Raw genomic sequence first — 21,186 nt, 5'->3', positions numbered from 1 at the left:
CCTCTTGTAGGACACACTCTGGACAGGGCCCCCAATCCCCAGAGTGGATCTGAGGCCCCTGGCATCCCACTGAGGCAGAGGGGAAGCAAGTGTGGGCGGCTCCTGTGGGTCCCTCTCACCAGGGAAGCCCAGCTTTGGGCAGAGTCTGACTCAGGAGGCCTATGTGGTATTGCGGGGGAGAGGTCCTCATCCTCTGCCAGCCGCCTGGGACCGGCCTGAGGGGGTGAGCTGGTGGTGTCCACATTCAGTGGCCAGCAGAGTTTGACTGGGGGTTGGGGTCAGGAGAGGGCAGTTCAGTGAGGCAGTGGACGGAGCTTTGGTGTGAAGTCAAGCTTAGAGGGGTGGCCTCCCCTGCTTCAAGGGCCAGGCTCTGCTGGAGGGGCCCATCCTCCTCTGGCCACCCCTCCCCAACTCCATTCTAAGTCACATGAGTTCATCCTGAGGCATTTGGGTGGCTAGTAGCCCCCAAAGCCTACACCATCTGTCCTGCCTGCCCTCTGTGTGTCCAGGCACGTTGCAGGCTGGGGGACAGGCTCTCCTGTGGTCCCACGGAAGGGTGGTGGTCAGTGCTAAGGCTGAGTCGGGAGGGTCCACCACAAGGATTAGCTTGACCCCCACCCAGTCCTGGCCACAGTGTCCAGATGAGGCCCCCAGACACCCCAGGGCAGGTGTTTGCCAGGGCAGGTGGACAGGAATAGCACTGGCCCTGGGGAGCAGGTGTCAGTGCCTATCTCTGCAGAGGACTGGGGGATCATGCCCCCACAAGTCCGAGTCTCAGGCAGGGCCAGGGGGCAGAGGGGGTGCAGCCAAAGCCTAGGTCCCCACCACACGGCCAGGGAGGCTTGACCCTGGTCCTGCTAGTTGGTGGGCTTCAAGTCAGGACCAGGGACAGGTCCATTCTGAGGAAAGGGGTGATCTTGCTCCTGGAGCCTCCAGGGTAGACGTTGGCTGTGGGGTGCCTGGCACTTTGCAGGTACTGGCATCTGGGAAAGGGACAGCCCCAGCTCCAGGCTGCACTGGGGAAGGCGTAGGCCCAGGTCTGCCAGAGCCCCTTTCCAGGAGTGTCCAGCTGGTTCTGGGAGTGGTCCGTACCTTCAGCAAATGGTCAGTGAATCGGGGTGGTCCACAGCCATGATTTGAGGTCCCTCAGGCCTTGCCTGACTCATGAAGGGTGGCCTGGCCTCTGGGCACCTGCAGGGAGGCTGTGAGCTCAGAGCGGGTTCTCGTACCTTGTTAAGCTGGAGAGCTTCTCCCACAGCCCTTTGAAGTAGGGTCTCTGCTCAGGGTCCTTGTGCCAGCAGGAGAGCATCAGCTTGTGTGTGGTGGGCGGGCACTCTGGGGGGCGGGGCATGCGGTAGCCGCTCTCCACCCTCAGGAAGGCCTCGTGGTTGGACATGCCTGCGGTGGGTGGTACAAGGATGCTCTGGAGGCAGGAGGCCAGTACCCTCAGCACCCCTGGTACTCCTACCGCCCTCTTCTGGCTGGTGGCCCTGGAAGATACCCAGTGAGTGGTGCAGGGGGGTGTGACCAGGAGGCAGCCCCCCACTTCCCTGCTGAGAGTCTGCAATGCTGGGGCCCAGTACCTGGATAGGGCATCTGACCCCTGCTGAAAATCTCATGGAGGAGAACCCCAAAGGACCAGATGTCAGACTTGATGGAGTAATGCCCTCGGGAGAGCGCCTCTGGGGCAGTCCACTTGTAAGGGATGTTGTGGTCATAGGAGAGATAGATGTCCTCCTGCAATCAGACACATGCTGGGTTAGCCACCCCTGGGGGCCACCCCTGCAGCAGGGACAGGCCAGGGGAGCCTGGCACGTGGTGGGCAACTGTGCGGTCAGGACCCACACCATGTCATGGCTTCCTGGGAGCTGAGCTGGCAGACCGTGCCTGGATACCCACAGGCCATGCCCTGGAAAACCAGTCGCAGAACCCAGAGGAAAGCCTCCCAGAACAAGGGGCAGAGAATCCCTGAAAGTGAGCTTCGAGTGAGCTTCAAGAAGACTTGGGCGGGGGCAGCAGGTTAGCAGCCAAGCTAGGGGAATGCAGGGTCTGCTTGAGGAGCAGTCAGGAATGGCTGACACTTAGCTCTGGGTGTCATGACTAAAGGAATCCCCTCAACTTCTCAGTGTGTTAATGGGAGTCCTAGAAGTGCTTATGTTGCCAGCCTGCTGGGCCAGGTGCCTCCCCCACACCCTGCTTGCCTGTGCGCCCTGTCCTGCCGTTGCCACCCACCCGCTCAGCAGGGACTTCCGTGTTCGCAGCTTCTGGGCACAGAGCTGTCCTCCTAGACTTGTCCAAGGGCCTGCACTGCCCTCCCAGGAGCCTCCTAACCCTGTTGAGGGACAGCTTGGGCTCCATAGCCCATATCTCACCTGAAAACGTGAAGGCCACAGGAACTTCCAGTGACCCGTGCCCTCACTGCCCATGCCCTGCCCCCTCAGCTCTCCACCCTGCTCCGCCCCTACCTTGATGAGCCTGGCCAGCCCGAAGTCCCCGACTTTGCAGATGTTGTTTTCCCCCACGAGGATGTTCCTGGCAGCCAGGTCCCGGTGGATGTAGTTCTGCGATTCCAGGTAGCACATGCCCTCAGCCACCTGTGCTGCAATGTCCATCAGCTCCGAAACGGGCAGGGCTTTCTCGTCGGAGTCTGCAGAGGCCAGGGGAGGCGTGGGTGAACAGGACCAGCCAGGGCCAAGTCCTCTCTGCAGACTCGCGTGCTCAGGGGAGGGGCTGGGGCAAAGGGCAGATGGCCTGATTTTAAATTGGAACTGTGGAGCCACTGCAGGCCTTGTAGAGGCTGATACAGTCAGCACATAACCCTTTGGAATTTCCTTCTGGGAATCCACACTGAAGCAGTAAGAACTCAGACATATGTACACAGATGTTTGGCCCAGCATTATTTACATGAAAACCTCAGAAGATTTCAACAACAGGCACCTAAGTGGACATGGCACATCCACGTGGTGGCCCACAGACTTATCAGGATTTCATTTCTGACGAACATTTAATGATATGGGAAACTGCTTGCAATGATCAAGTGTAAAGTATTCCCAATGTTGCTGTATTAAAGTAGACCCCCCGATGCACACACATGCATACTGGGTGTAGTTTATCCTGCATGCACACTTCTTCCTTTTGCAGCATCTCTGCAGTCAGGCCACGTCTGCACACAGTGGCGCCTCCACTCACTGGCTGTGGTTGTCTGCTATGGGTGTTAAGTGATGGCTCTTGTTAGAGATGATGAGGTCTGTGCGTCAGTGAGATACACGGCATGTGAGTGTGTGCAGTTGTGTGGCTGTGTAAGCATGTTCACAAACACCAGAAGAAGCGACAGTGTCTTCCAGGAAGAGAGGACAGCAGTGAGACTAGGCTGTGTGTCCCAGTAGCAGGAAGGGTTTGCAGCCACACCAAGCCTTTGACTAACGAGGCCTCACTTCACTGTGGGTGCAGGAGTGATGGGGGGCTTTTCTTGTCTTTGATCCTATCTGTATTTTCTCAAATTCCTACAATGAACAAGTGGTACATTCATCACAAGATATTTTAAATCCTTTTGTAAGCAGAAAAGTGCTGAGGAAGCCCCCAGAACCCCAGGCTGTCCTGTGCGTGGTGTGGGGTACACATCTGTGCACGTCTCCCGTTCCCTCCAGCTGGCACAAGTCACTCTGGTGCCCCTACTCACCCCTCAGCAGCTCCAGCAGGCTCCCCTTGGGCATGAGCTCCGTGACAATGTACACTGGGTCCCCCGCGGACGCCACTGCGTACAGGGCCAGGATGTGCTTGTGCCGCAGCTTCTTCATGGCCTGGATCTCCGACTGGAACGTGTGCTGGTGCAGAAGGTCGGCTGTGGGGGTGGGCAGCCTCGCTGGGTGTGGCCTCTGGAGAAGCTGGGGGCCCTCTGCCTGCCCCTCCACCCAGCCGTACCAGCAGCAGCTCAGGAAATGTGGGCACCCTTCCGGATACCCCATCTCCCAGGCCAGGATGCCAGGTCAGACACAGCCTCATCCCCACTCTTCACGTGGGGGGTCCACTATGCCCACCAGCAGCTCTCCCCATACCCCAGGCACCACAGATACCCCATGGGGTTTACCCCTGCCCAATCTGATGTGGAGCTAGAACTCCCTCTAAATGTGCTCGCTTGCAGCCCTGGGTCCCTGGTTCCTGAAGTGGGTGGTTCATCTAAGAAGAGTCTAGATGAAACTTTTCAGATTTCTGGTGATTACTTATTCTAAGGGCTTTTCTTCCATTTACATTGAGAATTTAAAATTTCCTGTCAGGATAAGTGCACTTGGGTAGCAGCATGAAAGGAGAAAGCCACCCAGACGCTGCACTGGGTGCCACACATGGTCCAGGTTAGGGTGCTGAGTGGTGGGCGAGGCGTCGGGGCCCAAGGCTGCTGGGCCAGCCGACCCCCACAAGCGAGGCAGAAGTCTCTGGCCTGGGGCCCACTGACCTCGGGCGATCACCTTGATGGCCACTCGGACCTTGTCCTTCCAGAGCCCTTCAAAGACCTCCCCGAAGTAGCCGGAGCCCAGCTTCCTGCAGAGTGTGAACTCCTCCCGTGGCCTCTCCCAGTCATCACAGTGGGGCAGGGGCTCTGGCTCGTGCTGCAGGGACATGGGCAGGGGCACCCGTCCACATGAAGTCAGCCTCAGCCACGTCCTGCTTGGGAGGGTCCTGGTGTCCAGCATGTAGCTGGGCTCACAGAGGCTGCCCCCAGCCAGGCTGACCCCTTCTGTGTCCAGCAGACAAAAACCACCCTCCATCTGCTCTGAACCAGTGACACTGGCCTGATTGCCATTCAGACAAAAGTCCTGTCTGGCTGCCGGCCAGGGCATATGGCCGGAGAGACTCAGGACATGGCAGGAACTCAGCTGACCTCTTGCTGGCCCAGGGGTGAGAGTGCCCACCCTCCCCCCATGCCCTGCTCTGTACAACCACAGCTGCCCGGGTGCCAGAGTCCCCAGACAGTGTCCCCAAGGCTGCCTGGGCAGTTGAGCAAGGACCCATACCCATCTCCACTGGAGGGTTCGTATCCCTGTAAGGGGCAGTGGGGAGGCCAGGGTCTGGCATGGGGGTCAGGGGCCCCTACCTTCCGGCAGGGCGAGGTCAGCCGCAGGCCATGGGATAGGCTCTGGACCTTGTGGTGATCCACAAGCTCAGACAGGCCAGGGAAGGACACAGCCTCGTTGAGGTGCAGCCGGCCGGCCCGCCACCAGATCTTGTAGTGGCGCACGGTCTGCTGGTCCCGCACTGGACAGAGAGGGGCACTCATGAACAGGTGCCAAGAGGGGCCCCCAACGGGGAAAGTAAGGACCCAGCAGGACCTCGGGACAGGGGCCCAGACCTTGGGGCCCTCGCCCACCAAGGGTCAGAGCTCCCAGGGCAAGGTCTAGACGTCCCAGCACAGGGGAGAGGATAGGCCAGAGGGGCTGAACTCTACATGCACGAAGGGTTTAGGGACCAGAAGTCTGGAAGTCAGGCCCGGGGGTGGGTGGGGGGGCTGTGAAATGGGGAGGGCAGGAAGTGGGTACCTGAGAGGACGTAATCGGCGCCTGGCTTCTCGCTGATGCGGATCAGGAAGGACCCCTGCTCATTGCCCATGGCCTGTAGTCGGTGCAGAGCTTCCGAACGAGAGATTCGGCCGAAGAACCACCTGCGGGATGGGGGCACTCTGAGCAGAGCAGATCCCCCCAGTGCCCCCGCCTTAAGTCTCGGCCCCTACCTTGAGTCCCAGCCCCCACCTGATCTGACCCTCTGCCTCCTTGTGTCCCAACCCAAACCCACAGGTGCCCTCTGACACTCACTGACCCAGAGCACCCTTCTTTGCCCATCGCCAACCCCAAATGTCCCAAGTGGTCAATTCTGGATACCAGGAAAGGCCTGGAGATCCAGAAGTGGGAAAGGCCCCCCACCACTCTGCCTGGGGCATCCCATGTCTGTGGGGATAGAGCCCCCCATCCTGTGGGTGCAGCGACCCATCCCCAACTTCAGATGTGACTCTGCAGCCATGCACTTGGACTCATCTTGTTTGGGTTTTTTGTGTTGTTGTTGTTGTTTTGTTTTGGCCTTGCCAGACAACATGCAGGATGTGGGATCTTAGTTCCCCAACCAGGGATGGAACCCACACTCCTACAATGGCAGTGCGGCATCTTAAACACTGGACCACGAGGGAAGTTCCTGGGCTACACTGTCCTGTGACCCTGTGGCACCTTCTCCCCCTGGGGCCACAGACACACGGTGCTCAAAAGCCCTGGGACCTGAGGATTCACATGCACCAGCACACACCCATTCTCACACCCCGACTCCCAGCGCCAGGGCAGGGACCAGCCTGGACTCTGGAGGGCAGGGTGGGGCCAGTGGGACTCCCCAGGGAACCTCTGCTGCCAGCCACTCTGCCCTTTGCACCCTCGACTCCCCAGGCCCTGTTGAAACGTAAGCACCCGCACACAGAGGACCACTGGCCCGCACTGAGCCCTGCGGGGTTCACAGCCCATTCGCACCCACCTGCCCAGCACCTCTGGAGTCTCTCCCTTTGCTCCCAACCCCACCTCCTTGCCTCCTTCCACTTCTCAAATGTGCTGTGTTCCCAGGGACTCAGGGCCTTTGCCCTGGCCATGCTGACCCTGCCTGAGGCCATCCAGTGTGTGCTGTGTCCCTCCAGGAGGACACAGTAGGCACTCCATCAGTGGGGCACATAGGCACACAGGGACTCCCTACCCAGAGTTCATAGAACCTCCTTGGGTCGTGTGAGCATGCCCAGGCCAGGCTGCTCCTGTGGCCCAAGATTCCTGGGCAGCCCCTCAGGACTGTCGTCACTTCCTGGAGCTACCTTGCCAGTGACAGGCAGTCATGCTGGCATAGGAAGCATGTCTGTGGCCCACACCCCAGCTGGCCTGTCGCAACTCCCACTCCCTCTGATGAGGCCACATGTCTGGTTTTGGGTATTTGGAAGGGGAGGAAAGCTTCACTCCCCAGAAGGCCCAGACTCTGCCCTCTCTGGGCCCAACACTGTGCACTGACCATGGGGAAGCCCAGGGAGGGGCCACAGCCTCAGGACCCCCTCCCCAGAAGTCACACACAGATGCCCAGCCAGGGATCCCAAGACCAGGATGGTAGGCCTGGCCTCGCAGGGGGACAGGGGTAGGGAGATGGAACCATGGGTTCCCAGTCTGTGGCAGCCCAGGGCGCCTGCCTACACCCAGAGCCCAGCCACAGAGGCACAGAGCTCTGTCCCCACACACCCCTGTCCCAAGCTCATATGGGGCTGCATAGCCCAGGGATGGGGGTGCCTTGGAGTGACCCACCAGGGCCACAGGGACACTCACGGCTCCGACTCCACAGTCTCCTTCTCAGCCAGGTAGTTGTAGGGCACGTAGCCCTCAGCCAGGGCCCGGCCTGCCCCATCCAGCCTCACGGCCCACCACCACTCCTCCTCCTTTCTGGCCACGTAGAAGAGGTCCCCTGCCTGGAAGCTCAGCTCCTCAGCAGTCCGAGCCTCAAAGTCCCAGAGGCCCATGTACCTGGGGCCCAGGGGAACCTGGCCCTCGGACCCCATGGCTGGTGCAGCAGCAAAACTGGGCTGTCTGGCCTTGCCACCTTCTCCGGTCCAGCTGGGAGCAGCATGTGGGCAGGGCTGTCCCCAGCAGCCTGTCCCTGCCCCACTGAGCCACCACCCATTTCCCTGTAATGAGGCAGCCGTGCCAGCCACACCTGTGCCACCAGGGACGACCCCTCTCAGGCCTTCTCAGGCACCCTAGGCTCCACCCTGAGGGCCACCCCCGGGCCAGGTCAGTCTGGGCACTAACTGATCAGTTAACACCTGCCGAGAAAGCTGCCCACCAAGTGGTCACAGGTGCCACTGGCCACATGGCCAGACCTAAGCGCCAGGAGAGGGGAGAGGGGAGTCACTGATCAGGCAGGAGGCGTGGGACTTGGAGCTGGAGGGGCAGGACAAGGCATGCCCTCCCCCAACCCCCCCGGACTGTTGTGGCTGAGCCCAGATCCCAGGACAGCCAGTTCCCAGCAGGGTCCTCACCAAAAGCCCAGGGCTGCTTCTCTGCCCGCCCCCGGAGGAGCTCCCCTGAGGCCCAGGCACCTCCTCCCCAGCCGGAGGCTGGGGTGCCAGGGACTCTGTCCAATGGGAGGGCTGTGAGGACAATGAGCAGGGACTCACACACTCATCCTGCTTGTGGGCATTTTCCCTTTTATTGAGAAGAGACTAGGCACCATCCGCCTCTCTGAGATCAAGAACAAGCCTGCTTGGTTCTGACCAAGGAGGACCCAGAGGGGACGGACAGACGGCTGGGCGGTGAGAAGTTCCAAAGCCCCCACCCCTGCACACCTACCCCCTCACCGTTGGCCAGAACTCTCTGACCCCCTTGGCCTTGGGCCCCGCCCCTGAGCTGTGTCCAGAGGGCCTCCAGTTCTGCCCATCACACCAGCAAATGGGAGGAATCTGAGGCTGAGGCCCGGGCCCTCACTAGGGCATCAGCGTCAAACCTGTTTAGCTTGTGCTGATGATGCACCCCCAGGAAGCGCCAGTTACCCCACGCACACCTGCCTTTCCCATCACCCCACCCAGCATGCTCCTCCCCGCCCAGGACGCCTGCCAGCCCCAGTTCCCACACACCCCAGGAAACGAAGAGGGTGAGTCCTTCAACGCGGCTGGAGCCCGAGCCCCACAGGCTTCTTGGTCTGGGAACCACCTGAGCCGGAGGAGCCCAGCCCTCACCCTCGGGCCCTCCAGCTCTCCCAGGACAGGTTAGAGAGGGGTTAGGGGCTGAAGGCCAGGGCAGAGTTGAGGCCCAGCTGCCTGGCGTCCCAAAAGGCTCAGACCAAACCCTCCTGCCCCCTCCCTCATCTGCCTGGTTGGCGGGGGGCGGCGGGGGGGGATGCTGGGGACCATGTCTCAGGCTCTGACCCACAACCAAGGTGATTGGGGCCCCGAAGTGGCCTATTCTCATTTCCCCTCTCTGCCCAAGGGGTCCCTCACCCTCCCCAGGGCCCCCTCCCCTCCCCTCTGGGAAGTCCCCTGCCCCAATTTCTCCAACCCTGCACAAACTGTTTTTCTGAGCATCTGAGCAGCCCCGGGGGCGGGTCACTTATCTGCACCCTAGGGTCCCAGCTTCCTGCCCCGTGATGCCTCTGCCCCTTCTGTCCCACAGGCCTCTGGAGCACAGTTGCCAGCCTGGGGATCCCAGGATGAGAGTCGGGAACCCTGAGGGTGGACCCCACCTGCCCAGTCCCTGTCCATGTCCATCTCGTGGGACTGGAGCCGGCAGGGTGAGGTGAAGCCAACAGCGCACGTCCTGTGATGAAGCCGTGCTTGAGATCAGCCCCAGGGCAGCAGTTGCACCTGGAAACTGGCTGCTTCCTGTCACAGGAGGGCCAGTGGTCACCAGGTGCCCAGACGCCAGAGCATCAACGTCTGCACCCACCCCCCGACCCTGCACAGTCAGCCAGCACCCAGGACCCCAGCTCTGAGGCATGATGCCTCCCTGACCTTTGCCCCACCCACAGAGAACTGCCCAGAGCGTCACGCAGTCACCTAGTCACCAGTCTGAGCTTCCTGTGGCCTGACAACCCCCTCTCTCTGTCTCTCTGCTCCAGCCCCAGGGGCATGGGAAAGGCTCTTCACCTGGCCTCTGCAGCCTCCCCCGCCATCCTGTTCCTGCCCACAGCCCAGGGGGTGTGCTGCCTCTGAATCCCCAGATGTGGGCGCCAAGATGCCCTGGGGTGGAGGTGGGCACGTGAGGGCCAGCTCTTCCTTGGGCACGATCCACCAGATGGAGGGCTGAGCCATCAGCCCCAGGTCCTGTTCTGGTTAAGGGCTCAGGCCCAGGTGGCCCACAAGAGGGAGTGGCTATGCCAGTCTGTGCAACGTGGGGCCAGCGCCCTGGGCCTACCAAAGCCCTAGCACCGGCAGCTGCAAGAAAGCCACAGCAACCCACTGAGGCTCCTGACTGTGGGAGGGGGCTCGATGAGGCAGGCACGGGCAGGAGGCCTCTCTGCCCAGTGTCTCCCTGAGGTCAGGGCGAATGTGGGCTCTGTCTGGGCTTCTCTGCTGAGACCCTCCCTCTCTGGGGAACACCGGTCATGCTGCTGGAGGATGCCAGTCCCTCTCCTGTCTGAGTGGGTGTCCGCATGTGTCTGCCTCGTGTGCACAAGCTTTGTGTGTCAGCACATGTCAGGGTGTGAGGTCCACAGCCAGAGGCTCTGTGGGCTGGCACCAGTTCTGGGCAGCAGGTATTATTGGCAAACACTGTCCCGTGAGAGGGGTCCCTGGGCAGGAACCCGGGTCATGTGAGGGCGGGGCGGCGGCGCCTGCTCGTGGCACCCAGCTTCTCCCGCAGTGTGGTGAAGTCTGGCCGCTCTTCCGGGCAGCGCCTCCAGCACCCCAGCATGAGCGCGTAGACCTCAGCTGGGCAGGCGGCCGGGCGCGGGAGCCGGTACCCCCGTGCGATCCGCTGTAGAGTCTCGTGGTTGCTCATCCCTGGGGAGGGGCAAGAAGAGAGGCTGGGCAGGTGCTTCCTCCCTTGGCCTAAGAGTCACCCTGGAGCTCACCTCCAGCCCTGGGCAGACCATGCCAAGCAGGCAGCCTCCAGGCCTGGTACCCCTTCCAGGCTCAGCGATCCCTGGGTAGGGGGTGCCTCCTTCTCCAGGCTGGCTCCCATGCTTCCTTCCTTGGACTACCCTTGCCTCCTGCCTTGTGCTGCCAGGAGGCCCACCTTCGTAGGGACACCGGCCATATGTGAAGACCTCGTAGAGCAGGACCCCGAAGGACCAGACGTCGGACTTGGGTGAGTACACGCAGTAGCTGGCTGCCTCAGGCGCTGTCCACTTGACGGGGATCTTGGAGCCGCTGCGCGGGGAGTAGACGTCATCCTGGGAAAGGGGAGACCAGTGGTGCAATGGGTGGAGAGGCAGCCTCCCCCCGAGCCCCTGAGTCGCCCAGCAGCCCGTGGCCAGAGCCCACGCTGACCTTGAGTAGCCGGGCCAGGCCAAAGTCGGCCACCTTGCAGGCCAGGTCGTCGCCCACGAGCACGTTCCTGGCAGCCAGGTCCCTATGCACGATGCGCTGCTCCTCCAGGTAGCTCATGCCCTCGGCCACCTGACAGGCAAAGGTCAGCAGGAAGGGCGGGCTCAGGGCCTGGCCTTCGGGGCCTGCAGGCAGGGCCGACAGTCAGGCGGCAGGCGTCTGCCCTAGTCACTGCCCTCCGCGCCTCGGGGTCCCCAGCTTAAGTTGGGTGAGGACAGCACTGCCTGCCAAGGCCGCAGGGGGGCACTGTGTCATGGTTCTGTGTCAGCCTGGCCCTGGTTCCCAACCAGGAACAGAAACAGACCAAAGTGGGGGAGGGGCGCACCCGGGGTCTGGTGGGGTCCATGCCAGAACTAGTGACCTAGTGTAGAATTAGTGACCCAGAGGGGCCCCACCTGGAACTGCAGTGTCCAGACCCCGCCCAACCTCACTCATGGCCAGAGCCCTCCCTGGCCATCTGGGCCTTGGACAATCAGCATTCAGTAAAAAGGCCTGGAGGACCATCAGGAAGGGCGAGGGCATCCCCATCCCCACCGCGACACTCACTGCCAAGGAAGGCCTGCAGGCTGCCCTTGTGCATGAGCTCCGTGACGATGTACACGGGCTCGCCCGCTGAGCACACCGCATGAAGCCGGATGAGGCGCTCATGCCGCAGGCTCTTGAGCGTTTGTATCTCCTGGGCCAGGTCGGCGAGCTTCACGTCGCCTGCGGGACAGGGCAGCATTCCAGGACCTGCCATAACCACCGCCGCCCACTGCTACCACCCTGGGGTCCGGGGTCCCACCCACCTGGTCTGATGACCTTGACTGCCACGGGCATGGAGCCCAGCCACAGGCCTTCCCACACCTCCCCGAAGTAGCCTTCGCCCAGCTTCCTCCGCAGGGTGAACTCCGAGTGGGGCCGCTCCCACTCATCCTGCTCAAGGGACTTCTGCAGGGGTGGGAGCACTCAGGGCCTCTGCCTGTGGTTCCCTGGGCAGAGTGCACAGCTTCTCCTGGGGCCCCGGGCCTCCAGCTCTCTGCCCCTGTGTCCCAGCACACACTCGCCTCCGACCCTGCTCAGGGCCAGGGGCCTAGGTGCTGACCTCTGGAAGCCTAGCCCTAAGTGCTTCCGGACCTAAGTGGCACCTTTGCCGGTGCAGGCATCCATCCACACTCATTACTGTCCCATCCAGGCTGTCATTAAGAGACCAGAGGAACCAGATGGCTGCTCGGCCCCTGGCAGGACTGCCTGACTGGGACCATCACAGATACCATGGCTCCAGCACAGGTGTGGCCGTCCCGACAGGCATCTCTTCCCACGGGCTCCACGCTGGCCTGGGGCGGCTGTGGGTGCCATCCAGGACGCCTTCCCCAACTTGCCTACCCCCCACCCTCCTGGTTGCTCCATGGCAGAGCTGGGCAGGGAGGGAGGGCATCTCACAGGCCTCATTCCCCTCCTCCCTCAGAGAAGAGAATCCCATAGGGATGACCCTGTGAGAGCAGACCCTACCCTGCGACCAGGGCAGGGTCACAGCCAGAGTGCAGAGGAGTCACAGGAGCTTCACCCAGGGTTGGGCTAAGCCATCTGGACACGTGCTGAGAAATGTCACAGGCCTGGCAAGGGGCAGCCTGGCGGAACAGGTGGGGATGGGCCCACCTGGGGTGGGCAGGGCAGGGGGGGACAGGCACAGCTGGGGCGGGCAGGGCAGGGGGCGATGGGCCCACCTGGGGCATGCACGGCAGGGGAAGGGATGGGCCCACCTGGGCTGTGCAGGGCTGCAGCAGTGGGCTCTGGATCAGCTTCCAGTTGGCCTTGTAATATGCCAGCAGCTCATCCAGACTGGGGAAGAGCCGGTCCTTCTGCAGGTAAAGGCTGCCGTCGGCTGCCATGGAGATGCGGTAGTGGCAGACTTTGGTCTGGGCCCGGACTGGGAGGGCACAGAGATGGAGACCCCATCTTGGCTGCAGCCCTGACCCTCCCACCATCTCAACCAGGCGACCCATACTGTTGGACCCAAAGTGGGCTGGGGGCTGGCACTGCCTGGAGAAGCCACCACCCTGAGGTCAAGGGCACCCTGGTACCTGACAGTGAGAAGTCCCCATGGCTGCTCTCACTGGGCCGGACGAGGAAGGCTCCCGGCGCGTTGGGGGCAGACAGGAGCAGCTGCTGGGCCTGGGTTCGGCTGATGCCACTGAAGTACCAGCTGCAAAGGGCGGACACAGCAGTCTCCATACTAGCCCAGCCCTGAGACATTCATGACTCCCATAGGTCGGGCCCCAGATGCCCACTCCACGCAGGAGGTAAAGAGAGGAACCTGGTGCCTGATACTGGGGGCCCAGTCTAGGGTCTGCACATGCCCCAGCCCCAGGGCCCAGTCTCTGGAGTCCTTGGGGACTGGGCACAAGGTGGGGGCCCCCAAACAAAGGACCGGATAGACAACCTGGGAGGGGCTGCTGCTGGAGCCTGGGGTGAGAATGGGGCCTGGAAGAACAGGGGCAGAGACAGGCCCACCCTGGCACAGATAGACATCTGTGCCTACTCTGGGGCTCTTTGGGGAGGGGGCTAGCAAACAACATGGCCGGAGTGAGCAGTGGGGCTGGGCTGAGGCTGAGGCAGGACAGGGTGGGGCAGGGTGATGGTGGGAGGGGCAGAGGTTTGTTAGGAGGTAAAATCAGCGGACATCTGGGGAAGGGTCAGGGACCTGTGGACGTGGTTCCCCTAGACAGGCCCTGGGTGGACAGCAAGCCAGAGACACACTGATTCGGAAGCAGGAGGCCCAGCCCCAGGCATCTGCGGGCTCCATCCACCGAGGGCCTCCTGCAGCCAGCCCCTGCCTCGGGGACCCTCTACCCAGGAGAGACTCTCATGTGGGGAGGGGCTACAGAGGACAGTCCCAGGTCAGCAGTGCTTCCACCTCCCCAGCCCCTGGACCCACATCAGGGCCTGGGGGGCAGGGCTGAACCCCCATGTACACCCAGACTTCTGATATGTTCTTGGACTCTAGGCCCTGGTTGCAGAGCAGTGGGCGAGATAAGCCTGGGGTGTCCTAGCATCTTGTAAAGTTGAGGGGTCTCCTCCTGCCTGGCTGGCCCAGGGGACAGGCAGCCAGGTGTCTGAGGGTAATGACACAGCAAGTGTGGCAGCCCTTTCATCTGCAGCCCAGACAAATAGTCATTAGCTACTCCTCCAAGCAGCCCTTCCCCTCCCCCGGACCCTGCCCACCTCCAGGAGCTGTTGACCCGGTCTGTCCTCCACCTGGAGGGACTGTGGGCCCCCTTCCCATCAGAATGGCTGGGGGGTGGGGCTGGAGTCCCCTCCGAAGGCACCTTCCTGTGACTCAGGCTTTCCCCCAGATGTACATCTCCAGGAGATGGTGGGTGCCCCAGGGGTCCCCAGGATGCCAAAGGTAGCTTGAGTGACATGAGACCTGCTGCTGGTCTGCAAAGATCAAGCCGGGTGCAGGACCTGGGGCCCATGTCAGGGCGAGGTCTGGGCAGCCTCCCTTTGCTAGCCCTGTTCACCAGCCAGTTTCTAGCCTTTCTCAGCCGGCATGTCACCTCTGTGGCACCAGGACTGGGAAGAGGTGCCTCTGCCCAAGGGTTCCCCAGGCGCCCCCTCCTTCTAGCAGGTAGGGATGACAATGGCCAAGACATTCAGAGGAAAGACAGGTAGGGGCCATGCCCAGGGTTTGGGTCAAAGGCCCATGTACTCTGTCCATAGCCACGTGGTGGGGGCCTGCCCGGCACGAGCACACACTGTGTCCTGAGGACCCTGAGCCTGGGCCAAGAGGTCAGGGAGAGGAACGGGCAGGGACTCTGGCGGGAGTGGTTAGGTGGGGCCGCGAGCCGGCTGGACAGTGTGTGCATGCTGGACGGTGTGTGCATACTGCACCCGCCACGCCTGCCTGCTGGCACACGGGGATTCAGACCTGGTGTCCAGCAGTGTTTGCTCTGAGGAGCCTTCTGGGAAAGTACCCAGCCTCTGCTCCCTGCCATGACCACACAACTGGCATGCAAACAGCCAAGGGTCCATGCCAGCCACTGCCCACCTGTGGACTGCCCTGGCCCTAGGGGCCTCAGGCACTCAGGGGAATGGGTGGGCTCTCCCATCTGTACCCACCCTGAAAACGAACCTCTTTGGGAGCAATCCCAAAGACCGTGTCTGCCCCATGCCTGGCCCAGAGCAGGAGGAGGCCAGGTGAATGTGCACAGGTGAGGGGGTGGACAAAGGCACAGGTCTGACCCAGCTTATCACCCCTTCCACACTGAGGTCACTATCTCACCCCTCACAGCACAAGAACGGCCTCTCTGCTCACCCATGTCCTCACCACCTCACTGCATCCTAGTCCTCAGCCCCCTGCCCCAAACAATGACCACTGAGCAAACACTGCTGGACACCAGGTCTGAATCCCCGTGTGCCAGCAGGCAGGCGTGGCAGGTGCAGTATGCACACACCGTCTAGCCGGCTCGCGGCCGCACCTAACCACGGCCGCCAGAGTCCCTGCCCCTTCCTCTCCTAGCGGAATCAGGCGCCCATCTTGCACACCATCCCGGTACCACACATGCGGAACTTGCTCACCTCTGGATGGCGGGGCCTGAGGAGTGATGCTGGATGTGCAGGCCTCAAACTACCCTGCACTTATTACTGACTCCCTAGAGCAGTGGTACTCACGGCTGGTCTGAGAGCGTCTCAGGGGCCACCTTGGCCACGTAGGTGATGGGCACCAGGCCAGTGCAGGGCCAGCCCGAGAGCTTGCGGGCCAGAATGCAGCCGCCCTCCTCCCTGAGGGCGTGGAGCCTGTCCCCGCGGCTGACGCTCAGCTCCTCCGCGCGCCGCGCCGTGAAGTCGCACAGCGCCCTGAAGAGCTGCGCGGGCGCCGGGGGGCTGCAAGGCTCCGCGGTACTGGGCTCCTCTGCGGCGGGCTCCAGCTCCAGGTCAGCGTCGGGGTCTGGGAACCGCGGTGCCCCGGCCGGCCAGATCTTGTCCCAGAAAAAGGACAGGAAGGCCAGCCTCTTCCTGAGGAAGGGCTCCATGCCGGGTTCTGCAGGGGGCGGTGGGGGCGCAGCGGCGGAGCTCCGGGACCCCGACGGGGAGACACTGGAGGGGCGGTGGGACGGCAAGCGCTGGGGCGGGGTTGGGGGGGGACAGACGCTCCAGAGGCCCCCACCAGCTCCCTGCGGTGCTCAGAGCAGCGCTGGGTGGCCCTCCAGAGCCGGCCACACGACAGCCGTTGCTCTCGTCGACCTCTAGGTTGTCTCGCCGGCAGGACTGGTCCCCAACTGCTCCAAGTCTCGTGAAGGTGGGGCGGGCCCAATCCCGGGACAGGCGTCAGGGCGGGACTATGGGGCGGGGTCCTGAAGTGGGGCCGTGATGGGCGGGGCCTCAGGGGTGGGGCCGTTGTGGGTGGGGTTTCGGTGGGGCGTGGTGGGCGGGGTCTCGTGGGCTGTGAAAGGTGAAGCCGGGGGGAGGTCCCTGTGGAGAAGGGGCAGTCTGCATTTTGACGGTCAAGGTCACTCTCGTGGTGTGATCTTGTAGGACAGTTCTGCAAGTTGGTCCCCTCAGGAAACGGGCAGAGGATACTTGGGATCTCTGTGTTATTTCTTGCAGCAGAATCTCAAAATTGAAAGTTTAATTTTAAGAAAATAGCTGAGAACGAGAAATTAAAAACAAAACAAAACAAAACAAAAACGGATGAAGTCAGAGATGGCAGAGGTGAGGATCTGCCTGACCCAGAAGAGGAGGGTAGACTGCTCTGTCCCTCACACTCTCTGTGGGTGGGCCGCACGGGTGGACGGTCTTTCTCTCACTGCTTTTCATTCCCTTCTCCACTTTCCAGCTCCCCGCCTCTCCCTCAACTTTGAGACAGCATCCCCTTTCCAAATAATTCAACTCTTGCTTCTCAGACCCCTAAATAACGACATAACAACAGCTACAACTTACAGACTAAGCGCCCAGGGCACCCCCCCACCCCCCACACGGTGATGGGCGCTTAGCCCGGCAAAGCCGCCTCCCATGAGTGAGGTCACCAGGAGGAGTGGGGGAGGGGCACCGTGGGAAGGGAGTCTTTGCCAGGGGAGGGGAATTTAGAGACAGACATCCTATGCTGGTACCTGCAAGGGGGTGGAGGTAAGGGCCCTCCCTTGACTTCAGGAGGCTTCCGGGTCGCGACCGGGAACGCGCCCTGGCAATCTTCCCGAGTCGAGGGGGCCCCATCCCCACACTATAGGCTCTCTGCCCACCCCGCCCTCTGGGCGGAGCGTCACAAAGACCCGCGGTCCCCATGGCAACCCGCGGGACGCCGCGGTGCGAGGTTAGGCGCCCCTGGTTCCGTGCACAGTAGGCAGCGCTGCTCCGGGAGGCAGGGCAAGTGGGCGCCCCGGGAGGCGGGCGAGGGGGGTGAAGGACGAGGGGAGTGTGGCGGAGGTGGGCAGGCGGAGGCGGGTGGGGGTCGGTTGAGGGGAAGTGGGCCCAAGGCCAGGGGAGTGTAGGGGGTCCCGGAGGCAGAGGAGGGTGTAGGTCTGGGTAGAGGGCCAGGGCAGGCCGCTTCTTTCCTGAGTTTACCAGCAACCCCTCCTGGCTTTTTCAACGGAGAAACTGGGGCCGTCTGGAAGCACCTCTGACCTGTAGCCCTACCTGGAGCTAAAGCTCCCTCCAGAGGCGGCTTGAATCTGTCCCAGCCTTGGGCTACTGGGCCACTGAAGGACTCAGGCCAGCAATCCTGGTCCTGGTCTGTTGCACCTCAGCCCAGACACTGGTGCTGCTGTGCCCAGGGTTGGGTCTGCAGCCTCCGTCCCAGGAAGGTCAAGTCCTGACATCTGGGGAGGGAGACCAACTTGGGTCCCAACCTCACTCTGCCCCTTGGGCCTTTCACACAGCCTCTCAGCTCCCGTTTGTAACTCATCCAACTTTCTGGGTGCTGCACAACCTCAGACCTCCCAGTGAAACCACGGGGTCTGTCTCGCTGTCCTTGGGGGTGGCTGGGACCTGGGACAGCAGCCAGGAATGCTGACCCCCTTTCTCCAAGGAGCCCCAGCCTTGTAGTCAGGACCTGCCAGGCCTGGGAGCGCAGCTATGCCCAGCTCTGGGGCGCACTGGACCCTCCTACAGAGGGAAACCTGGGTGGAGGAGGGGTGCTGAAGGAGATAGATTCTGGGGTCTACAGTGGGCTCAAAGCCTGGATTAAGAGCAAGCTACCAAGTGTTCTGGGCTCAGGCACCCCATCTGTGAGCAGGGGGACCGTTCAGGGGCTTTTCTTATGGGCTCAGGAACATCCTGAGGCCCCAAGATACAGCAGGGCTCCATAACAAGGAACTGGCATGACTGGTCCTCAGGGCTGAGGCCACCTTGCCTTCTGGGCTGGCCCTGGGCCTCTGCTCTGCACCGCAGTGGGGTGTGGACGGTCTGCAGGACAGTGGGCTCCCCAGCTGGGGTTTGGTGATGCTCAGACAGGATCACTCTGAATCCTGTCAACAGCTCCAGGGGAGCGGTGTAACCCATTCCAGATGGGGCTACACAGCTAGGCAGTGGCTGGACTTTCCAAAGCACAGGCCCAATGCCCCTGTCCCTGTGTCATCACAAAAGACCATCAGTAGAGTGTCGGCCCTACAATGTCCACTTTTATCCAGATCTGCAGCCTGCCCACCTGGTCCTCCAAGCAGCCTCTGTCCAGAGAGATGAGCCCTCCCCACGAGCCTCTTCCTGCTCCCACCCCCACCCCTGGAGGCCAGAGAGCCTAGCATGGGGGCCAGTGGGACTGAAGTCACACCACACAAACACTGCCCTGAGTGGGCCCCGGGTGGGCTGCAGAGGCCAGTCTGAGCATTCCGTTCACGCCCTGCCCTCTGTCCCCTGCTCCTAGACCATGAACTTCCAGGTGACAGGCCTGGGCCTGGACAAAATGAAGCTGGACAGTCCCCAGTCCTTCCTGGACCAGGAGGAGGTGGAGGAGGCCGAAGATGGGCAGCTGCTGGAGCCCGAGGCTTGGCGAACCTATGTGGAGCGCCGCAACGCTCTGCAAGAGTTCCTGACCTCAGACCTGAGCCCCCACCTGCTCAAGCGCCACCACGCCCGCATGGAGCTCCTCAAGAAGTGCTCCTACTACATCGAGATCCTCCCCAAGCACCTGGCTCTGGGCGACCAGAACCCACTGGTGCTGCCTACCACCATGTTCCAGCTCATCGACCCCTGGAAGTTCCAGCGCATGAAGAAAGTGGGCGCCGCCCAGACCAAGATCCAGCTCCTGCTGCTTGGGGACCTGCTGGAGCAGCTGGACCATGGCCGCTCCGAGCTGGATGCCCTGCTCGAGTCGCCAGACCCTCGGCCCTTCCTGGCAGGCTGGGGGCTCGTGGAGCAGCGCCTGGCGGACCTGTCGGCTGTCATGGACAGCTTCCTGGCCATGATGGTGCCGGGGCGCCTACACGTCAAGCACCGCCTAGTGTCTGACATTGGCGCCACCAAGATTCCCCACATCCGGCTTATGCTGAGCACCAAGATGCCCGTTATGTTTGACCGCAAGGAGTCGGTGGCCCACCAGGACTGGGTCAGCCTGCGCTGGTTTGTCACCATCCAGCAGGCTGTGCCGGAGCAGTTTGAGCTGCGCTACAAGCTGCTGGACCCACGGACACAGCAGGAGTGCATGCAGTGTGGCATCATCCCCGTGGCCGCCTGCGCCTTTGACATCCGAAACCTGTTGCCCAACCGTGCCTACAAGTTCACTGTCAAGAGGGCGGAGAGCTACACTCTGGTGTATGAGCCCTGGAGGGACAGCCTCACCCTGCACACCCGGCCAGGGCCCCCTGAAGGGCTCGCCCCCAGTAGGCTGGGCAAGCTAGGCCTGTCCCTGACCACACCTTCCGAGAGATGATTTTCTAGTATTTATCCACTAATAAAGAGGAGTATAAACACACATACACAATTAAAGAAACAGACTTACTTATGTTTTAGAAGTGGCGGCAGCCACAAGTGTTTTTTCCTGACTCAGCACAGTCCACCCATGAGTCCCGCCCCCTCCAGCTCCTGCTCTCTTTTCCGGCGGGGAGCCCCAGGCTGGCCTTTGCAGGACACTGACCCCTGTAACAAGAAGCCTCAGCTTGCCTGGCACGTGGCTGCCACCATCAGTGGTGAGAACAGCTCCAAGGCTCTGGCACCTCTGCCCCAGCCCCTCGACGTGCCCCCAGCTCCTTCCCATCACAGTGAGCAGCCATGTGACCTGGGCACAGACTCTGGCCACCTTTCTTGCCTCCTAGGCTGGGGTTCCCCAAGTGGGGTGGTTACCCCCATGTCCTGCCCAAATCTCATTGGAGGCAGTCATGGCCCCATTACTATCTCGCCTGTCAAGGCCAGGGGGCCCAAGGCCAAGAGCACATTTTATTTTGTTTTTAATGAAAATAAAAGTATTATCTTCTCCCCAAAAGAAGCTGAAGTTCATCTGCAGCCCCATCCTTAGGTGGATGAGGATCCTAGCAAGGGAGACTGGCAGGGTGCCCTGCCCAGATCCAGGCCAGTGGGCAACCAAGAGAGTCTGCCCTTGCCTGCCAGTGTGGTCAGCTTGGCCAGCAGCTTGCTTGCTGCCTGTGTACATACCCACTCCGTGAAGGTGACGAGGATGCCGGCGGCTACCTGTTCTGGCAACTTGGCCCTGCTTAGGTCCAGGAGGGACGGCACCGTGTACCCGGGCTATGGCTGAAGAAGACTGTTCACAGCAAAAGGCCCAGAGCCACCCCCAGTACACAGCCAAACAGCCTTCCGTCGCCCACCGCTCACACCAGAGCAGTCACTAAGACTTCAGGCCCCTGGGAAGATAGGGTATAGCCAGGGCAAGGGGGTCAGAAACAGAGTCCCTGCCCCACTGAAAAGCGGTTTGGTGAGAGAGGGGACCTCAACTGAGTAAGAGGGCCCAGCACCACCCTCCCTCTTCTTCTGCAGGGTTGGGGTGTCTTCACCTAGGGCTCCCCTCCCAGATCTCTCCAGGCGCCTGCTTGCTGCCGCATGCCAGCCAAGGGTTCAGCCAGACTGTCACGTGGTCTGTGGCATCATGTGGCTATGGCAGGGGGAGGGGGACTCCCTCCTGGGTGTCCTGCAGATGGAGTCACCCCAAGGCTCCCAGGGATCCAGAGCAGTGGAGGGTGGGGCACGGGGACGAGAAGCCTAGAGGGGAGAGGAAAAGG

The 21,186-nt window shown here is 61.8% G+C and overlaps 3 protein-coding genes across 3 annotated transcripts; 1 reads left to right on the top strand and 2 right to left on the bottom strand.

Moving 5' to 3' along the window:
- Window positions 1–1,135: 1,135 nt before the first annotated feature.
- On the bottom strand, window positions 1,136–7,555 carry PTK6 (protein tyrosine kinase 6). The gene is made up of 8 exons (XM_005911320.2): window positions 7,326–7,555; window positions 5,532–5,653; window positions 5,090–5,250; window positions 4,451–4,604; window positions 3,680–3,841; window positions 2,466–2,647; window positions 1,584–1,737; window positions 1,136–1,398 (listed from the first exon to the last, which is right to left on the bottom strand). Exons 1-8 carry the CDS (start codon window positions 7,553–7,555, stop codon window positions 1,211–1,213), a joined length of 1,353 nt encoding a protein of 450 aa, XP_005911382.1. The 3' UTR covers window positions 1,136–1,210.
- A 640-nt stretch (window positions 7,556–8,195) lies between these two features.
- Window positions 8,196–16,283, bottom strand: SRMS (src-related kinase lacking C-terminal regulatory tyrosine and N-terminal myristylation sites). The gene is made up of 8 exons (XM_070382085.1): window positions 15,692–16,283; window positions 13,102–13,223; window positions 12,781–12,947; window positions 11,827–11,968; window positions 11,585–11,743; window positions 10,982–11,163; window positions 10,728–10,884; window positions 8,196–10,492 (listed from the first exon to the last, which is right to left on the bottom strand). The coding sequence occupies exons 1-8, from the start codon at window positions 16,051–16,053 to the stop codon at window positions 10,299–10,301; spliced, it is 1,485 nt and encodes a 494-aa protein (XP_070238186.1). The 5' UTR covers window positions 16,054–16,283; the 3' UTR covers window positions 8,196–10,298.
- A 1,255-nt stretch (window positions 16,284–17,538) lies between these two features.
- Window positions 17,539–20,131, top strand: FNDC11 (fibronectin type III domain containing 11). The gene has a single exon (XM_070382084.1). The coding sequence runs from the start codon at window positions 18,882–18,884 to the stop codon at window positions 19,881–19,883; it is 1,002 nt and encodes a 333-aa protein (XP_070238185.1). The 5' UTR covers window positions 17,539–18,881; the 3' UTR covers window positions 19,884–20,131.
- Window positions 20,132–21,186: the final 1,055 nt, after the last annotated feature.

The sequence above is a fragment of the Bos mutus genome, chromosome 13, assembly GCF_027580195.1.
Source record: "Bos mutus isolate GX-2022 chromosome 13, NWIPB_WYAK_1.1, whole genome shotgun sequence".
In the NCBI taxonomy this organism is placed as follows: domain Eukaryota; kingdom Metazoa; phylum Chordata; class Mammalia; order Artiodactyla; family Bovidae; genus Bos; species Bos mutus.
This window is presented reverse-complemented; position numbering and strand designations above follow the sequence as displayed.